General features: G+C 49.1%; 1 protein-coding gene across 4 annotated transcripts; it reads left to right on the top strand.

The window, feature by feature from the left end:
- The first annotated feature begins 2,691 nt into the window (after positions 1-2,691).
- On the top strand, positions 2,692-22,612 carry NTMT1 (N-terminal Xaa-Pro-Lys N-methyltransferase 1). Of its 4 annotated transcripts, none has more exons than XM_069985908.1 (4): positions 2,692-2,710; positions 16,561-16,733; positions 19,426-19,678; positions 20,602-22,612. In XM_069985908.1, exons 2-4 carry the CDS (start codon positions 16,563-16,565, stop codon positions 20,856-20,858), a joined length of 681 nt encoding a protein of 226 aa, XP_069842009.1. In that variant the 5' UTR covers positions 2,692-2,710; positions 16,561-16,562; the 3' UTR covers positions 20,859-22,612. The 4 variants fall into 4 exon arrangements, with proteins under 4 accessions (XP_069842009.1, XP_069842006.1, XP_069842008.1 ...); XM_069985905.1 differs by lacking the exon at positions 2,692-2,710 and adding an exon at positions 7,711-7,792; XM_069985907.1 differs by lacking the exon at positions 2,692-2,710 and adding an exon at positions 7,716-7,788.
- Positions 22,613-23,724: the final 1,112 nt, after the last annotated feature.

The raw sequence follows: 23,724 nt of genomic DNA on the forward strand, positions 1-23,724 counted from the left end.
TGCATTGCTTCGCAGAGAAGGGACAATGAGGGATACATTGTATAGAACAATGAAGGCACCCGATGCCATCTGGAAGAGATTTCACAAACTTGTCTGCTGGTTAAGTATAAATTCTGAGGATAGGAAGACTGTGAGGATACATGTGAGGATTGCAGACTATTGCGGCCTATTGGCTAGGTGTGGCCTTCAAAAACCTTTTTGTGGCCTCCAACGTCTCTAAAGCTTTCTGTATAGGTCAGTGGTCTAAAGTCCTGGTTGTACTTGGTCACTTCCAACCTCCATCCAGAATTAAAGCCGATAAGATAGATCCAATATACCCAATATCCATGACTGGAGAGTAACCATCTACATGGCCAATAGAAGATTATTCAGAGCTCTCGTAAAGGATCCCATCATTCTAGAGGAGTATACGAGGTAGACAATTGAATATCCATTAATGGTATAAAGAAACTGATTGTCATGATAAGAAAAGAGTGGGCTGACGTATCCTCCTAGGGTTCACAAGTAGTGTTGAGCAGAGAGGCCAAACTTCAGGTTCGGCAATATTCTTGAAACCAGAACCCTTACCATCTGAATCCCTGTGGCTACAGAACCAAAACAGTCTCTACTCAACACTATTCATGAGGTCCTCTTTCTAACCTTCTCTTTACTATAATATGAGAGCTTACTATTCATTCCTAACAAAATTATGATTGGATTCCATTCCATTGTCTTTGTGTTTCCAGGTTTCTACATGCTTCTAAACATATTGTAATACTTTACATTATAATTTACCTGAATACTTTTATAGGCGAACACATAGTGACTCCAGAGTCACTGTCTGAAATGTAGCCACCTGCAAAGGAGTACAGAAAGCCTATGAGACTTAAGCGGTCCATGTTGCTACCTTGTAAATCAATTCAAGGGTAAAAGAGTGGGAAAAAAAAAACACAAACATGTTCAGTTCAACCAGAGCATATAAAGCACATCAATAAAATAATATAAAATTTACCCTTATTGGGCAACCTACAGGGGGTCTTGGGCCGGTCGTTCATTAATCCACTAGGCTTGTTGGGTAACAGTTCTTTCATGATAGTTCCTAATGGATCTGACTTAACTCCAGAAATATTTGTTGGTGATGGAGACCTGTCTCCCATAATGGTGTCATCCCTTAGGGTGTTTCTGATGGTGTAATCACCTGTGGTGGCGTGATCTCTGGTGGTCTGTGCGGTAGTGTAATCATTGATGGGCTCTGTTGTAATGTAATCTCTAGAGGTCCTTGTGGTGGTGTAATTATTGGTGGCCTTTGTGGTGGTTGATCGTCTATAGTTCTTTGCAGTGTTGTAATCTCTTGGGTTTTTTGTGGTGTTGTAGTCTCTGTTGGTCTGTGTGGTGGGGTAATCATTGGTGGTCTTTGTGGTTGTATACTCTCTAGAGGTCTTTGCGGTGGAGTGATTTCCAGTGGTCTGCGTGGCGATGTGGTCATTGGTGGACTTTGTGGTTGTGTACTCTCTGAGGGTCTTTGTGGTGTTGTAATCTCCAGTGGTCTGTGTGGTGGTGTACTCATTGGTGAACTTTGTGGTTGTATACTCTTTAGGGGTCTTTGTGGTGGAGTAATTTCGAGTGGTCTGTATGGCGATGTAATCATTGGTGGACTGTGTGGTTGTATACTCTTTGGAGGTCTTTTTGGTGGAGATATCACCAGTGGTCTGTGTGGTGCTGTAATCATTGATGGACTTTGTGGTTGTATACTCTCTGGGAGTCTTTGTGGTGGTGTAATCTTCAGTAATCTTTGTGGTGGGGTAATTATGGGTGGTGTCAGTAGTTGCATTCTCTGTGAAGGTCTTTGTTGTAGAGTAATCTCCAGTGTTCTGCATAATGGGGTAATCATTAGTGATCTTAGTAGTTATATATTCTGTGGAGGTCTTTGTGGAGGAGTAATCTCCAGTGTTGTGAGTGGTGGGGTAATCACTGGTGATCTTAGACGTATACTCTGTGGAGGTCTTTGTGGTGAAGTAATCTCCAGTGTTTTGTGCGGTGGGGTAATCATTGGTGGACTTTGTGGTAGTAGAATCACTGGAGATCTTTGCTTCAACACTGTTGCTTGTCCGTAATGTGTAACTTTGCTTAGCCTCTGTATTTTTGGGTGGACTAAGCCTGCTTTTGAGCTCAACCTTGTTTTGCTCGATCTGAGTGCGTAGAGTTGGAAGATGAAAGAAAGCCCCATTTTGAGCTTCTAGGTAATCTTTCCGAGTCCAGGTTGGCATAGGTATGGCTTGATCCTTGATGATGACAGCATTGCCACCCTGCTGAGGCGTTTCTACTTCTTTTCTCTGCTCATTTTGTGTCTTCTGATATTTCACCTTGGAAAGGAAACTGTCCGGTGACCACTTTTGAGGAGAGGCCACATTTGGAGAGTTCGGTGAGAATCCAAGGATTGGGGACGGTGTCTTTTCCAGACGCGGTAATTTCTGTAGTGATCCATTCCTTCTGCCGAGGTCAATAGCAACGGTAAAAGCATCAGGATATTTCCGGCGGAGCTCATTGTAAAATCCATCTAACGTTTTGTTATTATTGCCAGGAACATCCGTCAACATCTTTCTTGATGCGTCTTCCTAACCCAGTTCACAGCGTTCTGGCATGGTACCAAGACTCTACCTTCTGGAAAAAGAAGAAGCCTTATTTGTAGGATTACATTATCTTTCTACCTACAGGCAACATTTATTGACAGGTACATCGGGTCTAGTAGCTTTTACTAAAGAGAGCGCTAACCATGCCAGTCTTTTAATAGGACTTCAAAGGTCACTTTCCCGATCCATGTGAGATAGTAATGTGGAGCCATGCAGAACAATCTTATAAAGGGACATCTACAAGACTAAGCAATGTGGGGGATCTCATAGTCATTCTTATTCACCCTGCACATAAAGCGTCTTTACACTGGCTTCCAGCTGGTTCATGGACGCAATTTACAGCGCTCTGAACCATGGTTTGTATAGGGGTGAATAATACATTCGTAACAGAGATCCCTATGGATACACTGCAGTCTGTCCATAGATCAGCCTATATCAAAACTTACCTTTACACTCTGAAATGTGCACTTTTCATAGGGTATCATTATCAATGCCATACAGGTAGAGCAGGCTATGCACATATAAGAACGTGATGTCAGCTCACCGATCTGTATCACTCTCTGATGCCCCGGACTCACATCTGGCTGATGCGTGATGCAATACTGGAGAAGAAACGATCGGTAGTCCAGCACTTGCAGAAGAATGAATTTTATTTTCCAATTGCACAAAATAAGATCCAACAAACACCTAAGTGCAGTGACCCCACAGGACGCGTTTCAAGAGCAATTGGAAAATAAAATTCATTCTTCTGCAAGTGCTGGACTACCGATCGTTTCTTCTCCAGTAGAGCAGGCTATGCACCTGCATTGGGATGTCTGCAGAGGGATGTCTGCCACCTGGTCAGGACCGTACAACCATCTAATACATGGGTCTCCAAACTGCGGCCCTCCAGCTGTTGCAAAACTACAATTCCCATCATGCTTGGACAGCTAAAACTTTGGTTTGGCTGTCCAGGCATGATGGGAAATGTAGAATTGCAACAGCTGGAGGGCCGTAGTTTGGAGATCCATGAAATGTGTATGAAGGCCTCCTAACTCTCCCCTACGGTAAGGCCTCATTTACAAGCCTCATCTACGTAGAAGGCCTGTAATGGACTAACCCCTAACGCAACGCTGTCATTATAGTGCGGCGCACACCTGCACAATTCCCCCGCTCCCAGCATCTTTTGACAGATGCTGCCCGGGCAGGGGGGGGGGTTAAATCCGTTATAGGCCTCCCACATCCGTGTTCCGTGTAAATGCGGCCTAACTGGGTTCACACTATGTATATTTGAGGCTGTATTTGTGAGGCTGTATAGCAACCAAAACTAGGAGTGGATTGAAAACACAGAAAGGCTCTGTTCACATAATGTTGTAATTGAGTGGATGGCCGCCATTTAATGGCAAATATTTGCTGTTATTTTAAAACAACGGCTGTGGTATTGAAATAATGGCCGTTATTTACTGTTATATGGCGGCCATCCACTCAATTTCAACATTGTGTGAACAGATCCTTTCTGTGTTTTCAATCCACTCCTGGTTTTGGTTGCTATGAGGACCTGACATGAGGACCAAATACAGCCTCAAATATACATAGTGTGAACCCAGCCTAAAGGGTATATGCACGCTACGGAATCCCAACAAATCACCTGTCACGGATTCCGCAGTTGGCACCCGCTAGTGGACTCTGGCGGCCGCGCGCATCTCTGCTGCTCCCATAGACTCCATTCCATGGTTTGCCTGATTGCGCTATCGGCCCGAAGAATGAGCGGATGGCAGAATCTGTCAAACAAAAAGAATGAAGCCTATGGGAGCAGCTGAGATGAGGGTGGCCGCCTGAGTCCGCCAGCGGGTGCAAGCTGCGGAATCTACAATGAGTGTTTCGTCGGGATTGGGTCTGCTGGATTTCAGCAGACTGATCCTTTTGAGTCTGGGGAGAGAAGCCTCTGGCAGCGGTTTTCTAACATCTTCCCATTGAGAACATATATATACTCAACTGAGCATGCAATAGAGGAACAGGAGAAATAGCAGTCGGCCAAACAAGTGTTAGACAATTTAAAGGAAATCTGTCATCAATTTTGCCCTGGTTGAGCCACGAGTTAATGAGGTAATCACTATATCTAGGGATGGTCCGAACCGAGTTCGGTTCGGGTTCGTACAAACCCGAACTCTCGGCGATGATTCCCGCTGTCTGCCCTCTCCGTGGAGAGGGTGGATACAGCGGGAGGACCGCCTGGAAAACTGGGTACAGCCATAGCCATAGTCTGTATCCCAATTTTCCAGGCGGTCCTCCCGCTGTATCCACCCGCTGCACGGAGCAGGCAGACAGCGGTAATCTGATGCCGAGCGGTCGGGTTCATACGAACCCGAACCTCGGCAGTTTCGGACCATCCCTAACTATATCCGAAAAGGGAGATTAGGTGGGGAGAAGCTGCTGGGGACTGCCATGATTTGGCAGCATGAAAGTGAAGGCAGGTTCCCCTAAATTCCTCCTCTGCCAGGTTGTTTACAGGGCATGCTGGGAGTTGTAGTTTTTTGTTGAGCAACATAAAATGCCATTTCGTCACAACAAGAATGCCTATATGCAATGCTGCTGTCTTATAGTAAGACTTCTACATTGGCTACACCATGGTGCAGCCATAGGTAAGAGAAACCATGATAGTAGGTGATATATATATACATATATATATATATATATATATATATATATTTATATATATATATATATATATATATATATATATCAGTGGTAATAGTTGTGGCACTGCAGAAAATGCTATACAATAATATTTGCTGGAAGAAGACAAGTATACATACATACCTGGATAAGCTGTCCCCTGTAAGTGATGTCGAAAGCATATAGATTATCATAGGGACTTGCATTTTCTGTGTCCGGCTATTCTTCTGTCTATACTCTGTTAGTGGCCGTCCAGGTTTTACATTGAGCTCAGGTGAGCTCTGTGCCTGCGGGTGTGATTTAGTCAGTTACGGGGTGTGATTGTGTTACACTGCTGTCATGGTTGCAGCTCTTGGACAATGGCCTGGTATAGACAAGACTTCACTGTGGAAGTTACTCTGCTATTGGCTGCGGGACAAATATAGGTCTTCAGCAATGCAAACTGTAAGACCGTGCTCATAGTATATAGACTATGGGGAATTGCTTATATTACAATTCCTGTGCCCGGAAACTCTGGGTCCTAATGCATAATCCCAACCTCCATGGTACTTCAGGTATAACGCCATGCTGTGCAGTCCCACCTAGTGCCCTAGGCAGGTGCATAGCGGCTTCCCCTTCGACTCATGTACTCATGTGAATACTGAATTTGACAATCCACATATGAAAAAAAAAAAAAAAATGAAAATGAAGTTGACTTTAGATGCTGGTTGGACGTGGATTTCTGTTTTACTTATCAGCATCTGCCGTGTGAAGCAATAGGAAGTAGTGAGTAGTAACGTTGGTATCTAAGGGGTTAAACCTCAGTTCTCCCAACAACTTACACCATGCTGGAACTTCCCTCCCTAGGTGGCTGTATATACCAGCTATACATATACATATACCAACCATACTATCCATGCTATAATGGCAATGCTCATATTAAATATGAGGGATTTGCACTGTGAGCAGTTTCCTAATAACATGTGAGCCCTAGATGCAAGTCCCAGCCATATCCCACAGGGGTCTATGATGCTTTTAGTTTAGGCCTTTAGACTTTTGGTTGGGCCGTATGACAGACACAGGATTTACATATTACATTTGTCAGCTGGATCCTTCTACCATTACATACGGGTAAATGGAGTAACTTTGATATTACATTAGGAAATCACTTACTATGCAATGCCCTACTGTGTAAAAATGATCCATCCAAAGGATAATTCTTATGGCCTGTCCCCACACTGCAGAGTATTTATTTATATGTTGATGAGGGTCCGAGTCTGGTTATTAAAGGGGCATGCAATGATGCCTGCAATATTGCGTGAAGCAAGAAGGTGTGCCCATGTTAAACTACCCCAACTAGACCGAACAAAACTTTACGACTGCCCCGGCACCTCAACAGGGACATGGTGAACAAGCTGGCTCTAACTGAGCACTAGCGTGGTGCTCATAATACAGGATAGATAATGTCATAATGCCCTGATTTGTGCAAAATTAAGGTAAAAAGCAACGATTGTTTGCAAATCTTGGCAGAACTGTAGCCAGGGACAATACACCCCTGAAAGTATAAGTCTCTTTGGGTGGCCATGGGCCCCCTGGGAGCTCAGAGCCCCGGAATACCATCCGAAACGGACCTATTATACTCCACTACTGCTACCCCAGCCCAGCCTAATCCTAAGGCCATTGCGGCCTCTGCTATGTCATAAACCAGGGATGGAGAATCTGCGTCCCTTGAGCTAAAGGTTCCCCATTCCAGTCATAACCCATGGGTGCAGGAAGTGGTTGCAAAACTACAATTCCCATCATGCCTGGATAGACAAAGTGTGCCCGGGCATGATGGGAATTGTAGTGTCCAACAATTGGAAAGGTGCAATGTGCCACAAAGGATCTGGACAAGAACTACAGTCCTCCATTGGGGCTCATCCTTTGTAGCTACTGATATATATATATATATATATATATATATATATGCATATAGCATTTCCCATTGCATGTGAAACCCCATTTAAATGTATGGATTTGACCAGATTTGGGTGCGGAATCTGCGACGTGCGAACAGGACCTTGGAGAGCCCTAATTGTCACCTAATTGCCCTAATAATCTAATAACACAAAGGCTGATAAGCAATTAGGTGCCATAATAGGTTATCATTAGCTCCTAGACTTTTATTACTGCGCCTATGGCCACTGCTGTGACATTATAAGCCTATAATGCCTGCAGTATTGTTATCACAGGAATCACTGAGAATCCCTCATAGCAGGATCACCCCAGTGACGCATCTGTGTTATACATTTAATTCTTTTATCGTTTAGTTGCCGGCGGTAAGATGATTGGATGTCGGAGCTGTCAATCCAGCAGGATCGTGTCGCTGATTGGATAGGTGGTGTGTGAACGTTTGAGCACTGATTGGCTGAATTGGCTTTCTAGGTTTTTGATTGGCTAGCGTGCTGTCAGGCCGGAAGAGTGCTGGACTTGTCCACATGCGCCCTCTAGCACTGAGCGGTGGCTGGAGGCGGCGGGTGGTGGCAGCGAGGTGTCCGGGTGGGAAGTGAGTGAGTATCGGGGCTTGTGTGTGCTGTGGGCGGGTGTGACGCTGCCGTGTGTGCTATGGAGCCGCTGCTGGCATGTTATAGTGTGAACAGGGAAGCTGACAGAGAGAAACCGCATCTGTGTCCGTACTGTACACTGAGCCTAACGTAACTTCCAGGTGTGAACAGTCACAGCATAAGCACAGCCACAAGGGAACAGAGCCAGTGCCTGCCCCTGAGTACAACTGCCCCCATACTGCCACATCTGCCCCTGAGTACAACTGCCCCCATACTGCCACATCTGCCCCTGAGTACAACTGCCCCTGAGTACAACTGTCCCTGAGTACAACTGCCCCTGAGTACAACTGCCCCTGAGTACAACTGCCCCTGAGTACAACTGCCCCTGAGTACAACTGCCCCTGAGTACAACTGCCCCTGAGTACAACTGCCCCTGAGTACAACTGCCCCTGAGTACAACTGCCCCTGAGTACAACTGCCCCTGAGTACAACTGCCCCTGAGTACAACTGCCCCTGAGTACAACTGCCCCTGAGTACAACTGCCCCTGAGTACAACTGCCCCTGAGTACAACTGCCCCTGAGTACAACTGCCCCTGAGTACAACTGCCCCTGAGTACAACTGCCCCTGAGTACAACTGCCCCCATACTGCCACATCTGCCCCTGAGTACAACTGCCCCCATACTGCCACATCTGCCCCTGAGTACAACTGCCCCCATACTGCCACATCTGCCCCTGAGTACAACTGCCCCCATACTGCCACATCTGCCCCTGAGTACAACTGCCCCCATACTGCCACATCTGCCCCTGAGTACAACTGCCCCCATACTGCCACATCTGCCCCTGAGTACAACTGCCCCATACTGCCACATCTGCCCCTGAGTACAACTGCCCCCATACTGCCACATCTGCCCCTGAGTACAACTGCCCCCATACTGCCACATCTGCCCCTGAGTACAACTGCCCCCATACAGCCACATCTGCCCCTGAGTACAACTGCCCCCATACAGCCACATCTGCCCCTGAGTACAACTGCCCCCATACTGCCACATCTGCCCCTGAGTACAACTGCCCCCATACTGCCACATCTGCCCCTGAGTACAACTGCCCCCATACTGCCACATCTGCCCCTGAGTACAACTGCCCCCATACTGCCACATCTGCCCCTGAGTACAACTGCCCCCATACTGCCACATCTGCCCCTGAGTACAACTGCCCCCATACTGCCCCTGAGTACAACTGCCCCCATACTGCCACATCTGCCCCTGAGTACAACTGCCCCCATACTGCCACATCTGCCCCTGAGTACAACTGCCCCCATACTGCCACATCTGCCCCTGAGTACAACTGCCCCCATACTGCCCCTGAGTACAACTGCCCCCATACTGCCACATCTGCCCCTGAGTACAACTGCCCCCATACTGCCACATCTGCCCCTGAGTACAACTGCCCCCATACTGCCACATCTGCCCCTGAGTACAACTGCCCCCATACTGCCACATCTGCCCCTGAGTACAACTGCCCCCATACTGCCACATCTGCCCCTGAGTACAACTGCCCCCATACTGCCACATCTGCCCCTGAGTACAACTGCCCCCATACTGCCACATCTGCCCCTGAGTACAACTGCCCCCATACTGCCACATCTGCCCCTGAGTACAACTGCCCCATACTGCCACATCTGCCCCTGAGTACAACTGCCCCCATACTGCCACATCTGCCCCTGAGTACAACTGCCCCCATACTGCCACATCTGCCCCTGAGTACAACTGCCCCATACTGCCACATCTGCCCCTGAGTACAACTGCCACATCTGCCCCTGAGTACAACTGCCCCCATACTGCCACATCTGCCCCTGAGTACAACTGCCCCCATACTGCCACATCTGCCCCTGAATACTACTGCCCCATACTGCCACAACTGCCCCCATACTGCCACATCTGCCTCTGAGTACAACTACCCCCATACTGCCACATCTGCCCCTGAGTACAACTGCCCCTATACTGATTCAACTGCCACGAGTACAACTACCCCAATGCTGATACAACTGCCCCCATACTGCCACATCTGCCCCTGAGTACAACTGCCACCATAGTGCCACATCTGCCCCTGAATACAACTGCCCCTATACTGATACAACTGCCACATCTGCCCCTGAGTACAACTACCCCCATACTGATACAACTGCCCCATACTGCCACATCTGCCCCTGAATACAACTGCCCCCATATTATCACATCTGCCCCTGAATACAACTGCCCCCATATTATCACATCTGCCCCTGAATACAATTGCCCCCATATTATCACATCTGCCCCTGAATACAACTGCCCCCATACTGTCACATCTGCCCCTTAATACAACTGCCCCCATATTATCACAACTGCCCCCGTACTAGTACATCTTCCCTGAATACAACTGCCCCTGTACTGCCACTTCTGCCTCAGTTATAACTGCCCCAGTACTACCATGTCTGCCCCTTATTATACCTGCCTCAGTGATGCCACATCTGCCCCTTCCCCTCCACCCCAGATCATAGATGTTCCAGTAGACTTCTGGCCCTGGTCACATGACATAAGATGGCGGCGTTACACTGCTACATCCCATCTAATAATAGTGATAATAACTAATAGTCACCGCAGCCACGACTACTGGCAGCAATACGGACCTGCAGGATATGAGCAGCACAGCATGGTGATCTATAGCCGTGATCAGAGGAGGCCTCCGGGATCAGTATATCAGTGATCACTATATCAGTTGTCAGGATATAAGGGATCAGTACATCCGTGATCAGGATATAGGGGATCTGTATATCAGTGATCGGAGGCCTCCTCTTCCTGTATTCAGGGGCGGTCTTGGCATTTCTGGGGCCCCAAGCGAAGTTATGACTGGTTCCCCCCCGACATGCGCTCCACAACAATAGACCGCTGTATACTGCCCCCAGTAGTATATACCCCTTGTTCGCTGCCGCAAGTAGTATATACCACTTGTGCGCTGCCACCAGTAGTATATACCCCTTGTGTGCGTTCCCCAGTAGTATATAGACCCCTGTGTGTTCCTCCAGTTATGTATATGGACCCCCTGTGTGCTGCCCCTGTTGTACATGGACCCCTTTTGTGCTGCCCCAGTTGTATATAGACCCCCTTTGTGCTGCCCCAGTTGTATATAGACCCCCTGTGTGCTGCCCCAGTTGTATATAGACCCCCTGTGTGCTGCCCCCAGTCGTATAGACCCCCTGTGTGCTGCCCCCAGTCGGATAGACCCCTTATGTGCTGCCCCCAGTCGTATATACCCCCTGTGTGCTGCCCCCAGTCGTATATACCCCCTGTGTGCTCCCCCACTAGTATATAGATCCCCTGTGTGCTCCCCACTTGTATATAGGTCCCCTGTGTGCTCCCTCAGTGGTATTTAGCTCCCCTGTGTGCTCCTTCACTTGGATATAGACCTCCTGTGTGCTCCCCCACTTGGATATAGACCCCTGTGTGCTCCTCCAGTAGTATATAAACCCCCTGTTTGGTTCCCCCAGTAGTATATAGACCCCCTGTGTGCCCCACCAGTATTATATAGACCCCTGTGTGCTCTCCCAGTAGTATATAGACCCCTGTGTACTCCTCCAGCAGTATATAGACCCCTTGTGTGCTTCCTCCAGTAGTATACAGACCCCTGTGTGCTCCCCCAGTTGTATATAGACCCACTGTGTGCTACCCCCTGTGTGCCTCACCAGTAGTATATAGACCCCTGTATGTTCCCCAAGTAGTATATAGACCACCTGTGTGCCCCACCAGTAGCATATAGACCCCCTGTGTGCCCCACCAGTTGTATATAGACCCCCTGTGTGCTCCCCCAGTAGTATATAGACCCCCTTTGTGCTCCCCCAGTAGTATATAGCCCCCCTTTGTGCTCCCCCACTTGGATATAGACCTCCTGTGTGCTCCCCAGTTGTATATAGACCCCATTCTGCTGCCCCAAGTAGTATATAGACCCCCTGTGTGCTGCCCCTAGTAGTATATAGACCCCAAGGACAAAGCGGCCACTTGTGACCGAAGGGAAAACACTTTCTGCGGCCACAAGAGTGACTGACAGGAAGGGAGATAATGGCTCCCGCCCTGTCAGTGCTGCTGCTGCATGTAACTATGAGCGCTCATTACTAGTTCTCATAGTTACAGTTCAGATCGCAGCAGCGAGCGGGGCAGTGGCCCTATCCAGCAGTCTTGAGCACAAGAGCGGGGTGTGGGGGCCCCAAGCGGTTGCTTGGGGTGCTTGGTGCCAAAGACTGCTACTGCCTGTATATCAGGGATTAGTTTATAGAGGATCTGTATATCAGTGATCGGAGGCCTCCTCTTCTTTTATATCAGGGATCAGTGTATCATTTATCAGTATATCAGTGATCAGGATGTAGGGAATCTGTATATCAGTGATCGGAGGCCTCTTCTTTCTGTATCTCAGGAATCCGTATATCAGTGATCACTATATAGGGGATCTGTATATCAGTGATCAGTACATCCGTGATCAGGATATAGGGGATCTGTATATCAGGGATCAGTATATAGGGGATCAATGATCGGGGGCCTCCTCTTCCTGTATATCAGTGATCAGTATATACAGGATCTGTATATCAGTGATCAGTATATTGCAGGGCTCCAGACTAAAAAATTTACCTAGGAGCCATTGGCTCCTAACCTGAAAAATTTAGGCGCCAAATAGAATATTTGGTCGCCAACATTTTAAACCATGTAAAATTAATGTTATGTTAAATGGGACTTACTGTGTGCAGAGGCCGCGGCAGCATCCTCCTCCTCCTCCTCCTCCTCCTCCTCCTCCTCCTCCTCCTTTAGATTCTTTCTTTTCTTAGTTTGAAAACGTTCAACATGGAAACTTGCAACTTGACAACCATATCCAGTCTGACAACCATATACAGTCTGACTCAGTACTTCAGCTTCACTTGGCTAGCCTTTTAATGAGGCTTACTCTTCTGAACTTGAACTTAAAGGGAACCTGTCGACCCCCGTGCCGGGGTGACAGGCTCCCAACCCCCCGTTAGAGCCCCCTATATTCACCTCATGGCGCCGGGTCCCGCTTCTGAAGATGGTCGGGTCACGGAGATCTCAGCCGCTGCAGCCCGGCGCGCGCGCTGAGAGATGAGTCCAACGCTCATAGAGAATGATGGGAGAGTCCAGCGCTCCGTCATTCTCTATGAGCGTTGGACTCATCTCTCAGTGTGCGCGTCGGGCTGCAGCGGCTGAGATCTCCGTGACCCGACCATCTTCAGAAGCGGGACCCGGCGCGATGAGGTGAGTATAGGGGGCTCTAACGGGGGGTTGGGAGCCTGTCACCCCGTCACGGGGGGTGACAGGTTCCCTTTAAAAGCTTGCAACAGTCTATACATACTGAGCTAGACTTATGACTGCAGCCATAGTGACCCCCCACAAGATGTGTATATAGATAGATATATCTCTCACCTAGTGACTAATGCAAGTGACCCCCTACAATACAGACACCTGAGGGGCCCTGATAATAATAATTGTGCATATATCTATCTCCCAGTGTCTGCAGCCAGTTTGCCCTACACTTATAGATGGCCCCCTCCCCTTATAGATGACCCCCTCCTCCCCCCCATTATAGATACCCCCTCTTCTCCCCCCCATTATAGATGCCCCCTCCTCCCCCCATTATAGATGCCCCCTCTTCTCCCCCCCTTATAGATACCCCCTCCCCTTATAGATGGCCCCCTCTCCCCCCATTATAGATACCCCCTCTTCTCCCCCCCATTATAGATACCCCCTCTTCTCCCCCCCTTATAGATGCCCCCTCTTCTCCCCCCATTATAGATACCCCCTCTTCTCCCCCCCATTATAGATGCCCCCTCTTCTCCCCCCCTTATAGATTCCCCCTCACCTTATAGATGCCCCCTCTCCCCCCCATTATAGATGCCCCCTCTCCCCCCCCCATTATAGATGCCCCCTCCTCCCCCCCATTATAGATGCCCCCTCCTCCCCCCCATTATAGATGCCCCCTCTTCTCCCCCCCATTATAGATGCCCCCTCTTCTCCCCCCCTTATAGATTCCCCCTCACCTTATAGATGCCCCCTCTCCCCCCCCCCATTATAGATGCCCCCTCCTCCCCCCCATTATAGATGCCCCCTCTTCTCCCCCCATTATAGATGCCCCCTCTTCTCCCCCCATTATAGATACCCCCTCTTCTCCCCCCCTTATAGATACCCCCTCACCTTATAGATGCCCCCTCTCCCCCCCCATTATAGATGCCCCCTCTTCTCCCCCCCTTATAGATGGCCCCCTCTCCCCCCCTTGAAGATGGCCCCTCTTCTCCCCCCATTATAGATGCCCCCCCTTCTCTTCCCCCCATTATAGATGCCCCCCCTTCTCTTCCCCCCATTATAGATGCCCCCCCCCTTGCCTCTATGCTAAGCAATATTTAAAAAAAAACAAACACACAAACTCACCTGACAACCCGCTCCCCCGGCGATCCTCTTGTTCTTCAGGCGCTGTCCCCGGCTGATGCGCGGCTGCCGGAGGTGTCCCGTCCTATCCCCGGCAGCGCGGCGCGTCAGTGAGCTCCTGTATGCCGGGGCTGTGACTTCTGACACAGGAAGCGTCTCTGACGCGCGCTTCCTGTGCCGGAAGTCAGGGCCCCAGGCAGCTCACTGATGCGCCGCGCTGCCGGGGATAGGACGGGACACCCCCGGCAGCTGCGCATCAGCCGCGCATCTTAAAGAGACAGCGCGCTGCCGCCGGGGCCAGTCGCAAATGGCGCCCAGATTAATAAATCTGGGCGCCATTTGCAAAAAGTCAGTCGCATTGGCGACCATTTTGGTCGCCATCTGGAGCCCTGTATTGGGGATCAGTATATAATTGATAAGTATATCAGTGATCAGTATATCGAGGATCAGTGATTGGAGGCCTCCTCTTCCTGTATATTAGTGATCAGTACATAGGGGATCAGTGATCAGATGCCTCAGGGACCCTCTGTGATCTCCACTGATCTCGGCTGTTCGGTCTCTCTGTTTCTGCTCGGTCTATGATCAGTATATAGGGGATCAGTGATCAGAATATAGGGGATCAGTGATCGGAGGCCTCCTCTTCCAGTATATCAGTGATCAGTATATCGGGGATCAGAGGCCTCCTCTTTCAGTATATCAGTGATCAGTATATCGGGGATCAGTGATCAGAGGCCTCCTCTTCCTGTATATCAGTGATCAGGATATAAGGGATCAGTGATCAGACGCCTCAGGGACCCTCTGTGATCTCAGCTGTTCCATCTCTCTGTTTCTGCTCGGTCTGTGATCAGTGATCTCGGGGTGTTTGTCCTTGTAGGCTCCGTATCACAGTCTGGGGGCCCCCTGCTGACCCTATTCTGGGCTCCTCACTCGGTCCTGAGTACAGGAGGTTGTGGCCTTCGGAGAGGGTCTTGGCCCGGACCCTGGTGGGGTCTTCTGGGTCTTGTGACAGTTCATGTCCTTATGTTTTACAGCTGAATCTATAGCTAAGAATTCCTCCTCCCCCGCCCCCCCCCTCGGGTTATTATTGGAACATTCCGGCGCCTCAGCCACGTGTTTCCAGCAATACCATCTCATCACTTACTCCATCCCTTTATATAGAGCTCCATGTACATCCGCTTACACGGGGAAAGGGGAGGACCTCGCCCCCCCCAACCAATATAGGGGATAGTCTTCTGAGCCATTACTCCATAGGATGAGCGTCCCTTAGCTCTCTCTCTGGCAGACACCCGCTGTTATTCTTGGACGTGTAACATGGGCGATGGTCGTGCGTGCTGCACTGCCAGGGGATCACTATTTTTAGTGATCTTTGTGTGTTGGAACAGATGGGGCCTCGTGGTCGGCCTACCCCCCCCCCCCCCCCCCTATTTAGTTCCCGGCCCGTTTGTGACGTGCACTAACATAAAAAAAGAAGAAGTAGCCAATGGGTTAATCTGGCAAATCCTAAAAATAGTAAAAATAGAGGCGCTGTTGGCTGGCACAGCCGGTGTCCTCCATAAGAAGCTGTCACGGTTAGCTCCCTGCATTGCAGCCGTACAGTGAATCTAATCCGTGATAAAGTTTGGTGCGGAAAAGCTGCTCAGACTGAGGTGGGATATAGACCCCAGAGCGTGCCCGGCCGCAGATCACACCTCAGCCTGCTGCCACGGCACAGTAGTAACCGGGAGACTACAGGGCACCTTAAAAAACAGGAGAGATAAGAGGGAGAACGGTGTGTGTATATATATATATTTTATTTAAATTTTTATTTTAATTTGTATCTTTATTTTTCATTTTTTTTTATCAAATTCTTTTATAATTTTTTTGTTTTGATTTTCTTGTTCACACATTGTATTCTTTTTTTTTACAAGAACGGCCGTTGCTGATGATTATAACAATGGCCGTTCTTGTCAAAAAAATAATACACTGTGTGGCTTCCGTGCACACAATTTATTGCACAACAGTCGCCCTTCCTCTACGGCAGTAGAAATAATTGACTTTCCGGCCGGCAGACTGTGAACAATGGACATTGTTCACAGTCTGTTCACATAATGTATGGCCGTTCTCACTAGTGTATGTTGTATTAAGGTGAATGGTTAATTGGAGAGCAGAAAAAAACAAATTTGCTCACATTCCAATTAAAATAAAATGATGTTCATCCGGCTGATACTGCAGTAAGACAGCGGCCGTTGTTTGACACAACCGTTTTTCTTACATAACCTAAGTGTGTTTATTATTATTTTTTCTTTATATTTATTATTTTTTGTTGTTCCTCCTTTCAGTTATGTCCATCATGTCCACCGACATGGTAGAAGATGAATCCCAGTTTTACTGCAAAGCCAAGAAATACTGGAAGAACGTCCCTCCCACGGTGGACGGGATGCTGGGGGGATACGGTCACATATCCAGCATCGATATCAACGGCTCTAAAAAGTTCCTGCAGAGATTCCTGCGAGTGAGTATCCCCGGAGATCCTGATGAGGCTTGTCAGGCCGCGGCTATATTTAGAGCCGATAAGTCAGCGCTGTGTGCGGAGCTGGGAAATCCGGATGAGCTGTGACAGGCGCTGGCGGAGAGGAGCGATGCCAGGACGGGGGGGGGGGGGGGAGGGGGGAGGTTACGTTTCACAGCTTTTAATTGTTTTATCAGCTGTGGAGATGGAGAGGAGTGATCCATCCTGCTAGTGATTTCTTACAGTCGTCACAGTCTTTATATAGCGGTGACATATTCAGCAGCGCTGTACACGATGGACAAGCCTTATCGACGCATTATCAGCAATCCTAATGAATGTCCCTCAATATGGGAGTGCCCCTGAACTGTCCCCTTAGAGGGGTTATCCAGGGTACAAAAAACACAGCTACTTGGCTGCTCCACCCATGTCCTCAGGTTGTGTGTGGTATTACAATTCAACAGAGCTGAGGTGCAAGACCCACACCCGAACTGGGGACAGAAGAGAAGCTGGATCAGGAAGCCGAAATATTGGTGTACAGTCCTCTGTTAGGGTATGTGCACACTGCGGAATGCCGGGTTTATTCTTTGGGCGAACGGCGGAATCTGGCAAACCATAGAATGAGGCCTATGGGACCAGGGGAGATTCACGCGTCCGTCAGCGGGGGCGAGCTGCGGAATCCACGGTGGGTGATCCACCTGGATTCCGTAGTGTGTACATACCCTTACAGATGGAACAGTCCTGGAGTCTGGAGAGTTGAGTGATCACTAGACCACTGGTATTGCAGCATTAACCTTTTCACTTCCCTTCATCAGGATACTAGTACATATAGCTGTACAACTGAAACCAGCATACAGACTGGGTGAGCTGGGTTATGTCTGAGCATTCATTGTAGGGTAGTCTGAAATGTGCTGCACCTATTTGCCCTAGACCACCAGGGATGCTGGAATAAACCCTAGATCACTAGGTATACTGTAAGGGTCCATTTACACCAGGGGTGGGGAACCTTTTCCATGTCGAGGGCCGGTCGGGCATTAATAAAATCATTCGAGGGCCGCATACCGTGCGCGGCAGTTAGTAGCGGGGGTTTGCAGCACCCAGGGCAAGGCAAAGTATTGTTCCCCTAGTTCCCCTGCTATTGTAGTTAACCCCCAGTAATGCCCCTTGTAGTCTAGTTAACCCCCAAGTCATGTCCCTGGTAGCCTAGTTAACCCCCATCAGGCATGTCCCTGGTGGCCTAGTTAACCCCCATCAGGCATATCCCTGGTGACCTAGTTAACCCCCATCAGGCATGTCCCTGGTGGCCTAGTTAACCCCCATCAGGCATGTCCCTGGTGGCCTAGTTAACCCCCATCAGGCATGTCCCTGGTGGCCTAGTTAACCCCCATCAGTCATGTCCCAGGTGGCCTAGTTAACCCCCATCAGTCATGTCCCTGGTGGCCTAGTTAACCCCCATCAGGCATGTCCCTGGTGGCCTATTTAACCCTCCATCAGGCGTATCCCTGGTGGCCTAGTTAACCCCCATCAGGCATGTCCCTGGTGGCCTAGTTAACCCCCATCAGGCATGTCCCTGGTGGCCTAGTTAACCCCCATCAGGCATGTCCCTGGTGGCCTAGTTAACCCCCATCAGGCATGTCCCTGGTGGCCTAGTTAACCCCCATCAGGCATGTCCCTGGTGGCCTAGTTAACCCCCATCAGGCATGTCCCTGGTGGCCTAGTTAACCCCCAAATAAAAAAAATAAACATCCCACTCACCTTACCTCCGCTCCCACGCTGCCCATGTCCTCTTCTGTCCCAGGTCCTCTGTGCCGGTCTTCTCCTGCAGGGGGCGCGCGATGAAATGACGTCATCGCGCGGCCCGCAGGAGACTGAAGACACACGCTGCTCTAGTGGGGAAGGAGCCGTCACAGACAGCATCCTCCTGTGTCCGGCAGCTGTCACAGACACCGGAGGATGCTGTGTATGCCGGCTCCTTCCTCCTCCAGAGCGGCGCGCATCACAGGGGAGCTGCGGGCCGCATCGGGAGGTCTCAGGGGCCGGATGCGGCCCGCGGGCCGGAGGTTCCCCACCCCTGATTTACACAAAAAGATTATCTGCAAAAGATTTGAAGCCAAAGCCAGGAACAGACTATAAACAGATCAGGTCATAAAGGAAAGCCTGAGATTTCCCCTCTTTTCAAATCTTTGAGAAATGATCTGTGATAATCTTTCTGTGTAAATGGACCCTAAGGCTTTTATTGCCCTAGACCACCAGGTATAATGACATTGCCCCACCTCAATGCTAGATTTACATCTTAGGCTGCTTATTACTGCTCTAAAGTGTCCTCTGTGCTGCTGCTCCTGAGTGTGTATAGCGACATAGATTAGTAGTATCCCATAGAAACCTATCAGAATTCAGCTTTTACTCTTTAAAGTGAATGTACCATCAGGCCCGGGCTGACACACTGGAAGTGGGTCGGCCTGCCTCCAGTGCTTCAGCCCGGGCCTGATGGTACAATCACTTTAACCTACACTGGAAACATGAGAGCTGGAACCCGATTGGTGGTTGGTACGGAGGAGTTGTTTATAGTGTGTAACCATGGAATCTGGTCTGCATGGGAGCTGTGTACACAAAAGTTTTTTGTCATTGGCGTAGTGAGTGAGTCCCCCTCCACATAACGTGGACACCCCTAATCCCAGCTGTATCTTCTGTCTTACAGGACGGCCCCAACAAAACCGGCAACTCATGTGCGTTAGACTGTGGAGCCGGCATCGGGCGGATTACCAAACGTCTCCTGCTGCCGATCTTCAAAACCGTGGACATGGTCGACGTCACGGACGAGTTTCTAAGCAAAGCAAAGAGTTACCTGGGAGAAGACGGGAAGAGGGTCGGTAACTACTACTGCTGCGGCTTACAAGACTTTGTCCCCGAGCCGAATCGCTACGACGTCATCTGGATTCAGTGGGTGATAGGTGAGGCCATTGCTGAGATTTGTTCTTATATAGGCACTGACATGTCAAACGTTTTGGATCAGTTGGGGTCTGGGTGTTCAGAACCCCACCAGTCGCTAGGAAAGTGCTGTCCCCACTCTGTCCTTGTGGCAGGAGAAGGCTCCAATAGTAAGTCTATGTGGGTGTCTGCTGCAGCAAGGAGAGATATGGAGAGAGAAGCACTCAGATCAATGCTTCTCACTGCTCTCTGTATCAATCAGTGGCCTGTCTCCTGCAGCAAGGAGAGATATGGGGAGAGAAGCGCTCAGCTGAGTGCTTCTCTCTGCTCTCTATAGCAATCAGTGGCCTGTCTCCTGCAGCAAGGAGAGAATAGGGAGAGAATCACTCAGCTGAGTGCTTCTTATGGCTCTATAGCATTCAGTGGCCTGTCTCCTGCAGCAAGGAGAGATATGGGGAGAGAAGCGCTCAGCTGAGTGCTTCTCTCTGCTCTCTATAGCAATCAGTGGCCTGTCTCCTGTAGCAGGGAGAGAATAGGGAGAGAATCACTCAGCTGAGTGCTTCTTATGGCTCTATAGCATTCAGTGGCCTGTCTCCTGCAGCAAGGAGAGATATGGGGAGAGAAGCGCTCAGCTGAGTGCTTCTCTCTGCTCTCTATAGCAATCAGTGGCCTGTCTCCTGCAGCAAGGAGAGATATGGGGAGAGAAGCGCTCAGCTGAGTGCTTCTCTCTGCTCTCTATAGCAATCAGTGGCCTGTCTCCTGTAGCAGGGAGAGAAGCGCTGAGTGCTTCCCCCTATTATTTATAGCAATCAGTGGGAGTCTGAGCACCCAGTCCCTGACCAATCAAAACTTTCAACATGTCAACATTTTTTTAAATGACCGGTGCACTTTAGAGGAGTTGTACCAAGATCTGAGAAGTTCAGTGTGTCCCTCTTCCCTATGACAGGACACTTGACCGACAGCCACTTAGTGGATTTCCTCAAAAGGTGTAAAGCTGGCCTGAGACCGAACGGCCTAATAGTCATCAAGGACAACATGGCCCATGAAGGAGTCATCATGGACGAGGTGGACAGCAGCATCTGCAGGGACATGGACCTAGTACGTCGCCTCATCAGACAGGCCGGACTCGCTGTACTGGCCCAGGAGAGGCAGGAGAACTTTCCAGAAGAAATCTATCACGTTTATTCCATCGCCATGAGATAACTTTAGACGGCGCTGTTCCTTTAAATAAGACCTCGCCACTGTTCTACTTTGCCAAAAAAAAAAAAAAAGTCAGATCTTGTTAGCATGCTGCTTTCTGAGTACTCTGCCAACAGAAATGAGGACTGCTGGGTAAAGAGTGCCCATCGTGAGACAGGCATGATGGGAATTGTAGTTTTGCAACAGCTGGAGGGCCATAGTTTCCCCATCCCTGCTTTAGAAAAGCACTGCTGGTGTCTTACAGAAACTCTGCCACCCCTGTCCACAGGTTGAGTGTGGTATTGCAGCTTAACCTGATTCACTTCAGTGTACCTGAGCTGCAATACCAGATGATGCAGCCCAGAGAAGACAGCAGCCATGTGTTTTCCTCATCCTGTTTAACAAGGTACATTACATTGGCCACTCGGAGGTCTTGAAAAGCTGGGTGACGAACCCAAAGGCGGCCATATTGGAGGAAATGCTCTTTTACGCTCTCAGTTAGTCTCATAGCACAATGAATACACTCAGCAGCATGATAACTGATAAAAAAGACAATTGAAGAGATTGTCTCGTGGATAGTGTTGGGGGTGGCTTGTGATTGTTTGCCAAAAAAAGATGTGTGGTGTTGTGTGATTAGGAAATGTAGTGAATCCGTCGCCTGTTAGGACTGAGGAGTACACAGTCGCTTTCTTTCAGTAACAGCGCCACCCTTGTCCATGGGTTGTGAGTGGTATTGCAGTATTGCGGCCAGGCTGCAATACCAGACCCATCCCTTGGAGAGCAGGGGTGCTGTTTTTCGATGAAAACACAAGTAGTGAGAACTGGTCATGATTAGAGAGGAGCAAATCTTGAGCTCGACATGTTTTCTACACAGCTTTAAAGTGATATAGTCGCCCCCTTTCCATACAAGCACAATTCTTAAGCTTATATTCAGGAAATTTCTTATCTCACTGTAAGTAGGATTTATTGGTGGTCTCTCCCCTCAAAAATGCAAGCTATTGTTGGTGGACAGTGCCGTATGGGCGGGGCTTAACTATGTAGGTGGGTGCCTCGCCTGCCCCCTCAAGCAGCATCATCGGAATAGATGACCGAGAGGCCTAGGCCATGATGGAGTGGAGGGGTGGAGCTTAGATGTCGATGACGTCATGGAGGGGGTGGAGATATGGGACACCACGGCTGTGAAGCCCCACCCATACGGCACTGTCCACCAGCAATAACATGCATTTGTGAGAGGAGAGACCACCAAGAAATCCTTTATATGGAAAGATATGCAATGTCCAGAATTTAAGATTAAAGGGGTACTCTGGGCTAGCTGGTGTGAGCTGTCGCTTGAGATGTGACGTCTCAAGGCAGCTCAGCCATCCAGCGGTCCTAGCGGGGTCCCAGCTCATCTCAGACCAGGAAGCAGCAGCGGACGGGAGAACGGGGTGGTGCGATCCAGGACCCGGCGCTGGAACCAGGGAGGTAAGTGACCGGCGCCTTTTATATCCACCCCCTCCCCAGCCACATCTTAAAAAAAAAAAAATGCTAGCCCGGAGTACCCCTTTAAGAATGGTGCTGAGATCTGCTTATATGGGAATCCCTTTAAAGCTGTATCTAACTTCTTCAGCCACCGGTAATCAAATGCAGAACGTCCAGATTTGTTCATCTCTAGTCATGATGATACATCAGGCGGCGGCTGTGTACTGCGTGTCTTCGCATACTAAGATGATACAAGAATCTGCGCCCAGTGTGAAGTGAGATGTATTTTGAATATAATAAATTATTTTTTTGGTAAACGTCTTTTTATTTTTTTCTTGGGGGATTTCCTCTCTATCGGTATTTCTCATTGATATGTAACAAAAAAATTCATGGCACTCAAGAAAAATATGAAAATATGGGTGCCAGCATGCATGCCGCTGAGCCACCAGGCAAGCTGTATATGTTTCCAAAAAGACTTTATTCACATCCCAAGTGCAAAAACAGCGACGTTTCTGACCACAGCAGTGCTTTTTTTTTTTTTTTAAGCTTACTGTGGTCAGAAATCTCGTTGTTTTTGCACTTGGGATGTGAATAAACTCTTCATCATTTTCTGCTACTTTGGAGTGCTGCTGCTTCTTTTTGGAAACAGGTATTCCTCATTGGATACCCCTTACCTTCTGAATGACTAAACAGACCTGTCATTCAGGTCCTGGAGTGTGGTTAGAGGAGTCATCTTGGGTGGTGACAAAGTGATCTCAGCGCCCTCACTGCTGTTACTAAGCCCCTGAGAGTCCCCTCCAGGGGGCAGGACTAGGCTGTTTGCCAGTAGTGCACACACAGGTCTTCCTTTCCCTTACAGCTCTGGCCAGTCACAGCACAGCACATACTCCTCCCTGCAATGCCACAGCATAGTGCTAGTGACATTGTACTGGACTTATTGTGGTGCACCGTGCTAGGGGACGATTCACAGAATGCAGTATATAGATGGCATGTGAGGGGGAGAAGTGGTCACTGATGCAAGGTGCTAAGTAAGTAGAAAGAAGCAGCATCTTCTCCCTGCCCCAGCAGCTTTGGTTTTTAGAGATCCCTCTCCCATATAGACTGAGATCTATTAACCAGGTTACCAGGGCAGGTAGAAGCCATCGGGGACCACCTGATGCCTTAGCCAGCATGAAAATGAGGACAGGTTCTCTTTAACCCCCGATCCCTTGAGATTCGGCCTTGTCTTGGTTGGGGATGACCGGGGTGGATAGCACTCTAGGTAGTCCAGAAGAACTAAAACACTGTATCCTATAACTCATCTGCCTGTCACCATTACAATCACTGTGTGGTCAGGGCATATGTATTCTCAGTGCAGCTCCTAATCTCCAGTCATTGGTGTTGTCAGTGGCTGTAATTCCAGGCATACACCATTAGGTGGCATCACCAG

Source organism: Dendropsophus ebraccatus, chromosome 10 (genome assembly GCF_027789765.1).
Source record: "Dendropsophus ebraccatus isolate aDenEbr1 chromosome 10, aDenEbr1.pat, whole genome shotgun sequence".
Taxonomy (NCBI): Eukaryota; Metazoa; Chordata; class Amphibia; order Anura; family Hylidae; genus Dendropsophus; species Dendropsophus ebraccatus.